Source organism: Coffea arabica, chromosome 3c (assembly GCF_036785885.1).
Source record: "Coffea arabica cultivar ET-39 chromosome 3c, Coffea Arabica ET-39 HiFi, whole genome shotgun sequence".
NCBI lineage: Eukaryota > Viridiplantae > Streptophyta > Magnoliopsida > Gentianales > Rubiaceae > Coffea > Coffea arabica.
The window spans coordinates 41984459-41997701 of record NC_092314.1 but is presented as its reverse complement, the minus strand read 5'-3'; the positions used below and the strand labels follow the sequence as shown (position 1 = coordinate 41997701).

The 13243-nt window shown below is 37.3% G+C and overlaps 1 protein-coding gene across 1 annotated transcript; it reads left to right on the top strand.

Annotated features, from left to right (window-relative positions):
* Window positions 1–5109: 5109 nt before the first annotated feature.
* LOC140037997 (uncharacterized) lies at window positions 5110–7857 on the top strand. The gene is made up of 4 exons (XM_072083183.1): window positions 5110–5284; window positions 5468–5692; window positions 5860–6460; window positions 7089–7857. The coding sequence occupies exons 1-4, from the start codon at window positions 5110–5112 to the stop codon at window positions 7855–7857; spliced, it is 1770 nt and encodes a 589-aa protein (XP_071939284.1).
* Window positions 7858–13243: the final 5386 nt, after the last annotated feature.

Here is a 13243-nt window from a genome sequence, read left to right as displayed (position 1 = left end):
AGGAGACTTTTTCTTGATCCGAGTCACCCGAAGTATCACCAAGCGAATCTGGCTCAAGTTTCTGAGATACAGCACTAGATTGCTTCTCTCTGAGCTGTCTGGTCTCTTTCTGTGCTCTCCACGCAGTCTTCTCTACTTCGGGGTCAAAAATTAGTTCGCTTGTACGAGAAGAACGAGGCATACACTAGAAAAATATCAGAAAATTAAAACAGGAATGAACTTAAAAAGAAACAAATAACTAATGCCAATCCCCGACAACGGCGCCAAAAATTGACAGCTTATCGATACCTGTACAATAATAAAAATAAACCTAGTTGCCAACAAAAGTAGTTTCGGATCAATTCTAATATTGAGCAGGGATTTTGAATGTGCAATGGATTTTTAGATTCACCCTGGTTCCGAAAAGTTTGCTAAATCCGATATAGCAGAATTTATTTATGAGAACTTGTTAATTTACATATAAGGCAAATAAAGTCGAATCCACAGGGATTGAGAGTAATTCGCTTCTACTAAAGTTCAAGTTAACAATGGGGGATTTTTTATAACAATGGCAATAAGTAAACGGTTTGAATAAAAATAAATAGCTAACAAAAGATTAAATGACAAATTATTAAAACCAAATTAACAATAGCTAAGCTCTAGTCAAGAAATAACTTCAGCAATGGTTCAATTAATTGATCATTGATGCAGAGATAATTCTAATTATTAACTAATAAATAAGTTATAACTGTCAAACAAGCGATGATAGTCAACTCCTTCTTACTATTTCGATGACTGAAGTACGCCCGTCAATCACTACTCTAATCGGGAAATAAGCTTAGGTACATTCGTAAGATTTAATTTTTCAATTGCCTTACGTATTAGGGGAGCGCTATTCTAATCAAATAATACACTACCAGGGTTATTTTAGATTAGCCTGCATATTCTCCTGACACAAATCGAATCATGCCAGTTGTCACTATTTTAGAGCAATTAAACAATTACGTATTTAACGCTCTAATTGACATCAGGTTGCTAAATTAATTTAACGTCCGGACCCAAGATATTTAATTAACAAAACAACCATAAACATTACAAACAGAGAATATGCAAATACCATTAAATAAGAGGAACAAATAAAATTAATTCGATCTCATAATTTTTAGATGAACCAAAACCTCCGTTGTTCCTTGACTAGAAAAAGGAATTTAATTCATCCCTGTTGAGTCAATCTGACGCAAATTTGCAGAGAAAATTTGTGACGACCCCACCTTCCCCCAGGGCGTACCCTAGGATTTAGCGAGTCGTCTGTCCATCTCTCGCCAGAACTCACTCACACGTATCTCACGCATACATCCATAGACAATAAATAACATCGTAATTCAAACTTATAATATACATCGATGCACAACACAAATCAAATTACAAAGCTTCTGTACACTCAAAATACTTCAAAGTATATACAATCCAATTACAAATCATTCGAAGCGAGTGATAGCGCGAGTACAAATCAAAAGTCAAAACAACTAATCTAGGCTAGTCTGCACACGTCTCACGCCTCGTTCGTACCCCTGTAAAGAAAACAAAACTAATAGAGTGAGCTAAAACTCAGTGAAGTTCCAAATATCAAATTGGCCATCAAATAAAGTAAAAGCAGCATAAGAGTGAAATAGCGGCAAAACAAGTCAAGAATTGGGTAATAACACTTCATATAGCCAAAGAACAACTATTTCGTATTTCACATGTAAGGATACAGTTGCTCGTATGTAGGTTCCACCATAGCTTGATCGATTGGTAGTTGAAACTCCGTCAACTTTCACGTAAGAATAGAGTCCAATAGAACACCACTTAACTCCAATTTCCGTCCACCGATCAAATCCCTTACCGGACCCGAACTCCACAATAAACACTGGATATTATTATCACTTCTAATCACATACTTAATATCATCTAAAAGGGAATGAAGACGAAGGGAATGAAGAAGGTGAACTACCTTCGAAATACAATTCTTGTATCATATGCACAAATTAGTTTGGAATCTGGAAGATCTTGGTATTTCCATTGAATTCTCTTAAATCTTGGTTTTGACCAAGATGAGATGCTTGGGAGGTAATGGGTTTTGTGTTTTCTGGTGAGAAACAATGGATTCAGTCGAAAGGAAGACGATGCTAAACAGTCACCAGCTCCACCCAGATGACGTCACCCAACCCACTAAAATGACGTCACTCAACCCATTGCAAAGTATCTGTTGTATTGGGTAGACTAGGTTGAGTGCCACGTCGGATGTTGAGTATACGTGGCATGTTGTGGATGGTCTGAGCATTTTATAATATTACAAAGACGCTCGGGGCGGACACGTGGACAGTGGATAGGGGGCCACGTCACCCCCCACGGGATAATTGGACGGTTGAGATCAACTCAACCCAATAGCATTTCGGTGATTTGGTTGAACAGCCCACTTGGCGGGCCCCCACATGTCCCCCCACGTTCGGAACGTGGGCCGCTGTACTTGTTTGCCACGTGGTTGAAGGCCACTGGCAGGTCGAGAGAGATCGGCCCCACACGGATGCACAGTGCCAGTGGGTGGAGCAGCACAGTGCCAGGAGGCACTGTTGCAATTGAATTTAAAAATTAAATTCGAAATTCAATTTCGAATTTTTCCGCCCACGTCGAATTTCGAATTTTGAATACTCCCACTCGAGGCGGGATGGACGACACGTGTCCCCGGCCTGGTGGCCGCCATGCGCGACACGTGGCAGAGTGAGAGGATGATAAATACGGAGCATTCCTTGCTCGACACGCCCATTCCAGTGAACTGCTCGATATGGTGCGTTTTGAAGGCCAGGAAAAAAATGGCAAACAGAAGGGACATGGCAAGATTCTTCAGGTTCGTGTGGGACTACGACATAGAGCACGTGGTGCTCCTCGGCATATACTTCGCACTTCGCATGGGGAGCCTTCGATTCATCCGCGAATTGGACCTGCTGTTCAGGGCAGTCGAGGATCTCAAGGGAACCCTGTCGGATTCAGAGGACGTTGCCGATGATGCCAGCTCCACCGGGAGCAGCTGACCTTCTTCGGTAGAAGAAGCGGACTGATGAGGAGGAATTGAACCCTCAGACTCAGGAACAATCTTCCCTTGGACGATGAAGTGGGCCCCACACGCACAGGGATATATGTATAAATGTAACGGTATAGTACTGGATAGTATACGAGTATTCGTACGTATGTATTACATAGGAATTTAATGCAGCAGTGAGACGTGTAATAGACACGCAGCACGGAAATAAAAATGCTTCAATTCATTTCATCTTTAAACGATACGCGTACAAATAAGACAGCCCTGACCCTACTATTAATCGTGATATGTTGAGATACTACATTTTTTGCATACATTGAGAAATTATTTACTGGGCCTGTTGGAAGGCCCAGTGCCATTGTTAAATGGCCCACTGGATCAAGAAATTGAGAACATTTTTGGTAAAATTCACCTGGGCCTGGTGCGAGGCCCAGTTAAAACTTGATCGACCCATTCGATCAAGAAATGCTGAGTACGCAACCCAACGCGAACTTAGTTATTGTTGTCCAATTCTTCAACTTCTTGGACAGGTGCTGTCTGGTCTTGGTTTGTGAGTGTGAATAGGGGTTGTTCCAGGAAGAAGAATGCAGCATTCTGCTTAGTCCAATTGAGAAGATCCTGGTGGTCTGGTGCACTTAAGTAGACGTGATATGAAGAATTGAGACCAGGATTGCAGAGCACAATTGTTGGAATTCCCTCTTTTATTTTTCTGGGTTTGACATATTTGCAATTGGAAGACCAATCTCGTTGTGCACCCAAGAATTCTTTCCAGTGTTTGAGAAACTGAGGGTTTACGTCATCTATGACGTTATACCACGCATCATCACAGTGATGGGCCATTAGGACTTCAACCCCAAGACCCTTATCCCAAAGGACCAAGGTTCAAATCTTGGGAAGGCCCCCCTCCAAGCACCCGTTGCTGAGGCGGACAAATACACAATTAGCCTCCACACCCTTAATCTGCATTATGACTATTCTTGCGAGCTTCAGGATTACCAAGTTACACTCATTTCCTTCCCTTTCTTAGCCATGAGAAAACCATTAACAACAAGGTTTCTACTAATTTGACACTTGATCCAAAGAGCATGGGCTTGCCTAAAGACTGATGCAAAGGAATAGTGGTTTTTGGTTTGAAAAAAAAAAGAAGTGCACAAAGCTCGCATTTGTAAAATGTGAGTTTGGCTAACTATGCTGCCAATCTTCGAAACAAAGGAGCAAGTTCTAAGCCCCCAAAACCTAAGGTAATTTGGATTTGGGAACACCAAAATTACTCCTGTTTTTTAGGCCAATACCAAGATTCAAACCAGTGTAAACATAGCATCCATCATCAGGTTTCAAACATTTGAGGAAGTTCCAGATTTGTTTCCAAAAGCTGCAAAAACTCACTTCATCTCCAGAAAAGTACGTTGTCACTGGAAAGCTTCAAAACATCGCTAGAAAAGTAGCTGGAGGGTGAGTTTAGGGACTATCTTGCTATGTCCTTTTGTTTGATTGGTTTTTGGCTTTGTTAATGTCGTTTGCAAAATAGGAAAGGTTTGCACCTTTTGGTAGCACCTTTTACAGAGAAACTTCATGTTCCTTTGAAAGGTTACATGTGAACAGTTTCTAACGATTTTCTGAATGTTGTGGGTGTATAAATGAACGCCAAAAAACTAACTTAAGCATTTTTATTCTTGACTAGACAAATTCAAGAACTTACTACTTGGTTGTCTAATTAGAATTCATTGTATTCTAAAGTTTTTGCCCAGAAACCAGATTAGCAAGATAGTGGGGGCAATCAAACTTCAAGGAAAGTGATTACATGCCTTGAATTTTTCAAGTTTTGATCCCCATTTATGTAAACTTATTTCTATAGAATTCTCCCTTGAATTTTTCTGATTTGACTCAATACAGTCTTGTACTTCTATATTATTTTTTTACAATCTTGAAGTTTGATTCATTGACAAGAATGGAGTCTACACAAGAGAGTGCCATCAAAGTTATGAACCAAGATTTCGTTAAACAAACTTGATGGAACTGGAACCAACTTCAACTGTTGGAAGGACAAACTTATGTTCTTCCTCACTGCATTGAAGGTGGCTTACATTCTTAATTCGAATCTTCCGAAAATTCCTGCTCCAGTGGAGAGTGAGTCCGAGGAAGTGACAAAGCAAAGGCAAAAGCGTGAAGAGGACGAGATTATTTGCCGAGGCCACATTCTCAACACCCTCTCGGATAGTTACTACGGTATGTTCCAAGGAGTATGAAATCCAAGGGAAATCCAAGCTACAATTGAGCGAGAGTATACAACCTAAAAGCAAGGCACAGATAAGTTTCTCATTATGAAATATTTTGAGTTTAAGTTGGTTGATTCTTTTTCTCTTATGGACCAAATTCATAATCTTCAAGTGATAGTTTCTAAACTTAAAGATAATGGTGTTGAAGTTGTTGAATCTTTCGAAGTTGGTGCAATAATTGCTAAGTTGCCACCATTATGGAATAATTACCAAAAGAAGTTGCTTCACACTTCTGAAACTTTAACTTTATCTAGTGTTTTGAAACATCTTAGAATTGAAGAAGGGGTTAGAATACTTCAAAAACTAGAAATTGACAATGCTCCTAAGACTAATATGGTTGAAGAGAAAATGAATTCTGGTAGTAAGAGAAAGAGGCCTGAGAATACTAATTCAAAAGACAATAAGAAAAAAATAGAAATTGTTACAATTGTGGTAAGAAAGGCCATTATAAGGCCGAGTGAAAATTCAACAAGAAACAAAAGAAAAATGTTGCTCCAAGTGCTAATCTTGTTGATGAGTGTGCAGAAATTGTAGCAATGATGACTTTTGGTACGGTGACTGAACTTCATATGATGACACCTACGCCTTCAAAGGATTGGTGGTATGATTCTAGTGCTGTAATTCATGTTTGTAATGCTAAGAATCAATTCAAGAGTTATGAACTTCTTGAGGGTCATGAAGTTGTCATGGCAAATGGAGTGAGAGCCAAGGTTCATGGCAAAGGGGATGTGCGTCTTCAATTCACATCCGGTGAAAAGTTGGTCCTTACCAATGTACTTCATGTTCCCGATGTTGTTAAGAATTTAGTGTCTGCGGACATTCTTTACAAGAAAGGATTGAAGGCTGTACTAGAGTCGAATAATGTAATTTTGTCAAAGAATGGTGTATTTGTAGGGAAGGGCTATTCTTGTAATGGAATGTTCAAGTTGAGTATTAATAAAGTGAATGATACTTCTATTTACTCTTTGGCTTCTACTTCTTCTGCTTGTTCTTATTTTTTGTGGCATGGTAGGTTAGGACATGTGAATCATAAAGTGCTGAAATTTATGTCTAAAGATGGCCTAATTTCATATAATGACCTTGAGAATAAGAAATGTGAAACTTGTGTTCAAGCCAAGATTACAAGGTTGCCTTTTCTTAAAGTTGAACGACAAACACAAATGCCTTGTGCATTCTGATGTGTGAATTCAATGGTTTTCTAACTAGAGGAGGAAATAGATACTTTATCACATTCATAGATGATTATTCTAGGTTTGTGTATGTGTATCATATGAAACACAAAGAAGAAGTATTTAGTATGTTTAAAATATACAAGGCTTTAGTAGAAAATCAATTGAATAAGAAAATCAAAATTTTGAGAAGTGATAGAGGGGGTGAGTACTTTTCTAGTGAATTCTCAATATTTTGTGAAGAAAGTGGAATTGTACACCAAACCAGTGCACCATACACAACACAACAAAATGGTTTGACTGAAAGGAAAAATCGAACTCTTGAATATATGGTTAATTCCATGCTTTTGAGTTCAGGGTTGCCAAATAATTTGTGGGGTGAAACTTTGTTAGTTGCATGTCATGTTCATAATAGAATTTCTTCCTTAAAAACTAAAATTTTTCCCTATGAAGTGTGGAAAAATAGAAAACCAAATCTGTCTTATTTAAGGATTTGGGGTTGTATAGCCTACTATAGGGTCCCTGATAATAAAAGAACTAAATTAGGACTTAGAGCTCTTAAAAGTGTGTTCGTTGCCTATGCAGAAAATTCGAAAGACTACTTGATCTTGGTTCAAATATAATAGTTGAGTCAAGGGATGTTGAGTTCTTTAAAGATAAGTTTTTTAGAGACTCAACAGTTAATATAGATCCATCCTCTCCAAATGCAATCTCTTCTAGTGGTACAAAAAGAAGAGAAATTGATACTCCTAGTGAACCTAGGAGGAGTCAAAGACAAAGAAAAGAAAAGCAATTGCCCCTCGACTTTGTGTCTTTTCAAGCTATTGTTTTTCTAGTAAAAGGAAATAGAGATTCTCTACTAAATAAAACTCCAATTTTGTTGAGTGTAGAGGATGATCCTAAGACATATGATAAAGCTACGAAATCGAGAGATGCTGCATTTTGGAAAGAGGCTGTGAATGATGAAATGGACTTAATATTGTCTAACAATACTTGGGTTCTTGTGGACTTGCCTCAAGGTTCTAAACCTATTGGTTGTAAGTGGGTATTTTGCAAGAAATATGTCACTGATGGAACTATTCTTACTTACAAGGCTAGGTTAGTAGCTAAAGGCTATAGACAAAAGGAAGAAATAGACTATTTTGACACATATACACCTGTGGCTAGGATAACCTCTGTTAGAATACTACTAGCTTTAGCTTCTGTTTTTAGCCTTCATGTGCATCAAATGGACGTTAAAACAGCTTTCTTAAATGGTGATTTGAATAAGGAGGTGGACATGGAACAACCGGAAGGTTTTGTACTCTCGAGTAATGAACATATGTCTCGAGTAATGAACATATGTCTCGAGTAATGAACATATGGTGTGTAAACTAGTGAAGTCGTTATATGGCTTGAAACAAGCTCCAAAATAATGGCATGAGAAATTCGAATCTGTTTTACTCTCTAGTAGATTTAGGTACAATAATGCTGATAAGTGCATTTATTCTAAATCCAATAGTGAGTATAGTGTGATTATTGTTTGTATGTGGATGACATGCTAATTGTTAGTGCCACATTTAAAGGTGTAGTAGAAACTAAGAAGTATTTGTCTTTTAAGTTCAAGACGAAAGATCTTGATGAAGTAGATACTATCTTGGGGATTAGAGTTAAAAGACATAGTGGGGGTTTTGCCTTGTCTCAATCGCATTACGTTAAGAAAATATTAAAGAAGTATCAACATTTTAAGTGTGAAAGAAGTTGGCACCCTTTTTGATCCTAATTTTAAACTGTATGAGCATACCGGTGAATCAATAGCTCAACTAGAATATGCTAGTGTTATTGGTAGTCTTATGTATGCAATGAATTGCACTAGGTTGGATATTTCATACTCGGTTTGTAGACTAGCTATATACACTAAAAATTCAAGTAAAGATCATTGGAAAGCTATTTGTAGAGTGCTTGGTTATCTTAAAAGAACCAAAGATCTTGAACTCTTTTATAATAGTTTTCCTAGTGTTCTTGAGGGGTTTTCAGATGCTAGTTGGATTACTAGTATTAGTGAGCAAAAACTGACTAGTGGTTAGATTTTTATGCTTGGTGGTCGAGCTATCTCATGGGCTTCAAAGAAGCAAACGGTAATAACTCATTCAACCATGGAAGCTGAATTTATTGCACTATCTTTAGCTTGTAAAGATGCTGAGTGGCTAAGAGATCTTTAACTCGATATTGATTTTTGGCCTAGACCAATGCCTCCAACAACTATCTTTTGTGATAGTGAAGCTACTATGTCTAGAGCATTGAATAAATTTTACAATGGTAAGTCTAGACATATAAGTTTGAGACATGCATTTATAAGACAAATGCTTGCAAATGATGTTGTCAGTATTATGTTTGTAAGAACATACAAAAACTTGGTGGATCTGTTGACTAAACCTCTAACAAGAGAGTTAGTGAATGTGACAACATCCGAAATGGGATTAAAACTCTTAAACTAAAATCACTTAGCAAGGGTAACCCAACCTTTCTTCTAGTACTACCCCTAGTTTGGAAGGTTTAAAGGGTAATAACAAGTTGCTTCAAGTGATAGTGAACATTATGTTTTTTTTTTATGTGTAGATCATTCCAATTGGTAGTGTTATGTGTTACTCTTAAGTGAGTAGGATGAGAAGTAACTCTTATTAAACATATTTCTTGTGTTTTATTTGTTAAAATTAGAAATATAGTTTACCTATATGGTTATAGAAGTGGTGCCGCTTCTAACAAGAGTTTTGGGTGATCTCTTGTATATGATCACGAATAGGATGAGCACATGGCCGGTAATAGTGCTACAGATGGTTGTGAATATATAAATGCTACATGATTCATGTATGTAATATTTCTTATTTTTGTGAATCTTGGTTTAAGCAATCTAGCCACCAAGGGCTTCACTTAAATGTGTATTTCAGTTTGGTGACCAGAAGACTCCTTAGGAGTTAAGCGTGCCACGCTAAGTGATCATGCTTAAAGATCGGAGTTCCGGTTACAAAACAAAAGACTTCCTACGAGTTAGACGTGCCTACATCTAATCCTGAACGACCAAATCAGACTAAAACTTAATTTTCAGCAAGGGGAGTTTAAGACAAGAGTTACTTTCCTTGATGCATGAATTTTCAGTGTTAGTTTGACTTTCTATTTTGCAAACTAAATGAGGGATTGTTAATGTAGTTTGCAAAATAGGAAAGGTTTGCACCTTTTGGTAGCAGCTTTTACAGAGAAACTTTATGTTCCTTTGAAAGGTTACATGTGAACAGTTTCTAACGATTTTCTGAATGTTGTGGGTGTACAAATCAATATGTTGAACACCAAAAAACTAACTTAAGCATTTTTATTCTTGACTAGACAAATCCAAGAACTTGCTACTTGGTTGTCTAATTAGAATTCATTGCATCCTAGAGTTTTTGCCCAGAAACCAGATTAGCAAGATAGTGGGGGCAATCAAACTTCAAGAAAAGTGATTATACGCCTTGAATTTTTCAAGTTTTGATCCCTATTTATGTAAACTTATTTCTATAGAATTCTCTCTTGAATTTTTCTGATTTGACTCAATACAGTCTTGTACTTCTATATTATTTTCTTACAAGCTTCTTGGTTAAAGTTTCTAACGGTTTTCTGAATGTTGTGGGTGTACAAATCAATATGTTGAACACCAAAAAACTAACTTAAGCATTTTTATTCTTGACTAGACAAATCCAAGAACTTGCTACTTGGTTGTCTAATTAGAATTCATTGCATCCTAGAGTTTTTGCCCAGAAACCAGATTAGCAAGATAGTGGGGGCAATCAAACTTCAAGAAAAGTGATTATACGCCTTGAATTTTTCAAGTTTTGATCCCTATTTATGTAAACTTATTTCTATAGAATTCTCTCTTGAATTTTTCTGATTTGACTCAATACAGTCTTGTACTTCTATATTATTTTCTTACAAGCTTCTTGGTTAAAATTTTCCCTGCACCAGCACCAATGGATCCCAATAATTGTAACTGTAATTGTCGAGGACAACATATGAAGATCAGAGGTGATTGAAATTGATCACAAATCTATCATTGGCTTGCCTAGTTATATCACGCGTATGTGTTCAGTTCATCCAAGATTGCCAAACATAGCAATCTTGAATATAAGTACTCTATGAAAGATCTTGCTATGTCCTTTTCTTGTAACTTGCATGCTGAAATTGATCAATCACACTATAAAGATCTTGAATGTAAGTACTCTGAGTCTATGGGCTATAATTTGTGTTGAAACTTGAAAATTGATCCGTCCAGGAAATGGTTTTTGTTCAGATGCCTTTTTCCATTACCTCACCTTCTTAAACGGAATTTTAAAATGAAACTTCCTGTGAACGGCTGATTGCTAGGTGTTTGTTTCATCACTAATTACTTCTCTGCCTTTTTTCCCTTTTGTGATGTTTGGAAACTTGTAATTGGAATTGCCAGCTTCGAAGATGACATTTTCTTTCTTATAATTGGTCAGCATTTTACAGTTAATTTGGCCCAAGTCAATTTGTCAATTTGAGATGTGATCCTAATATAATCACTAAACCAGATTGTTATATAATGACTCTTTTTAAGTTTTAATTTATTCCTCAAAAATATGTTATGATATTAATTGTTCAATCATGTCCCCTATACGAAGAATTTGATAGGATTCTCAATTCTTTCAACACCCAACCTTCTTATTAATTTTCTCTCCCACACAACTCTCTCTTTGTTTCCATTTTTGTCTCCCTATAGTTGCTTGAGTATGGGATTATTCCTCTTCATGCACAAATCATGGTTCTGGTTTATATAATTGCTGCAGCACTAGGAATTGCATCTGTCCTGCTGCTATTTTGTACCAGTGACAAGTTTAATCCACCAAGAGAACGAGAGAAGTCAGTAAATTTGAATTTGAATTCTCTTTGGTTCATTTTTTGCATCATCCAACTACGCATTAAGGCTTAGAATTTTATCTAGTATCTTTTCCCTTTGGTGAATTGTATAAGAAGATAATGCAGCAATTTTTAGGGATGCATTGGTAAGGAGTGAAATTCTTTATTAACGTTTAGTTCTGTGCTTTTCAGTACCTGTACACCAAAATAGTGATTGGAGAGAAATAAAATTCACTAATTTACTCTCATGAGCAAATGGCGGTCTCAAAATGGATACATATCCTATTTAAACCGGAGTTTGTGATTATGCAACGTTATAATTCTCATCTTTTGTAGTGGTATACGTGTATAGTTTTCAAAATCATTTAGATTGGTTGACAAGGAGTTTTAGCCCATTTATAGGGGAATTTTTTCAAAAGTCAAAATTTTTTCAAAATTTGTACAAAGTTGTTTAAAAAGTTTTGACAAATAAATATAGTATTAGTTGGCTCTTGAACTGTGCAACACAAGGAGGATGATCATGAGAAAGATGAGGAGAGAAGAGCGCAAAGAATGGGAGGATACATAACAATAGGCACCTTGTAGAAGTTGACACTTTAGCAGCCTATCTGGCTATCTTAGCTTTCTTGCATCAGCACGTTTGCAGTAGAAATAGGGTGGAGAACAAAGACATCAGCACCTTTCTCGCATCAGCACCTTCAGGCCAGTTAATCTCTGTTGGGCTGTCTCACGCATCAAGGCTTTAGCAGTGGGTCGCCAGGTTACTTTTGCTCATACCTCTAGGGAAGCAAATGCGGTTGCAGATGCCCTGGCACAACTAGCAAGCTCCACGCATGTTAGTCAAAGGCTCCCCCTACCTCATTTCCAGCGCATATACAGGGATTAGCCCGCCTAGATAGGATACAGACGCCCTATGTACGCTTGGCTTAGGGTTTACCTCACCCGATGTACGCTGATGGTTTTTGAATAAAAATTGGAGTGGCGCCCACCACGTATACGGGGTTAGCCAGAAAAAAAAATCTCTGTTGGGCTACATAAAACACGCATATTTGATCAATTTCGCTGCCTCACTAGAACCTGGAAACAGAGGACGAAGTATAAACAGTTCAGCCATTGTTACAATGGGTAGCTTTTTATTTTTTCCAGATTCAGAAGATATGGGCAAAAAGATATAAGTTGGTGTCTAAGCCAAGTATTAATGGTTTTTAAATGTTGAGGAGTTGTCTAAATATCTATTTGAATTCGTACTTTTTTTGACAATACAGATTGTCATAAGGTATGTTCATAGCACACACCTGCTGAACCTTGCAAATTGATTCATATAACAGATAGTTTGGATGCTTTATGTCTTTGATGATTTTTCCCATTTAAACCAACCTGCTGATGACTTTTCCCATTTAAACCAAATTTTGTTCCTTTTGCTGTTTGGATTGTTGAATTTCAAGTATTTTGGTGATGGTGTCTTGGTAAAACTGTAAGAATTAATCTCGTATAACCGGGTGGGCTCAAGCTTGGTCTTGTTTAGGCAAGCTAATGCTTTGATTCTTTTGAACCCATAGTTGATTCCAGGGTCCTGCAGGTAAGGTGAACTTGGAAACTACATGATGTTCCAATATGGTACTATGAAGAGGATTTTGAACGCAGGCTATTGAAGCTGGTGATGGCTTGTTTGGCAACCGAGACAGATTCAAGGCCTGATATCGAACATATCATGCTCAATTTGATGAACATGATTAGTGGTTGGGTGTAGTCCCATTACTTTTTTTAAAAAAAAAAAATATCAGTAATTGAAAGAGAAGGGAATTTTGAGTAATACTCGTAATAGCATTTCCACTGTAATTTTTTTTTCTGCA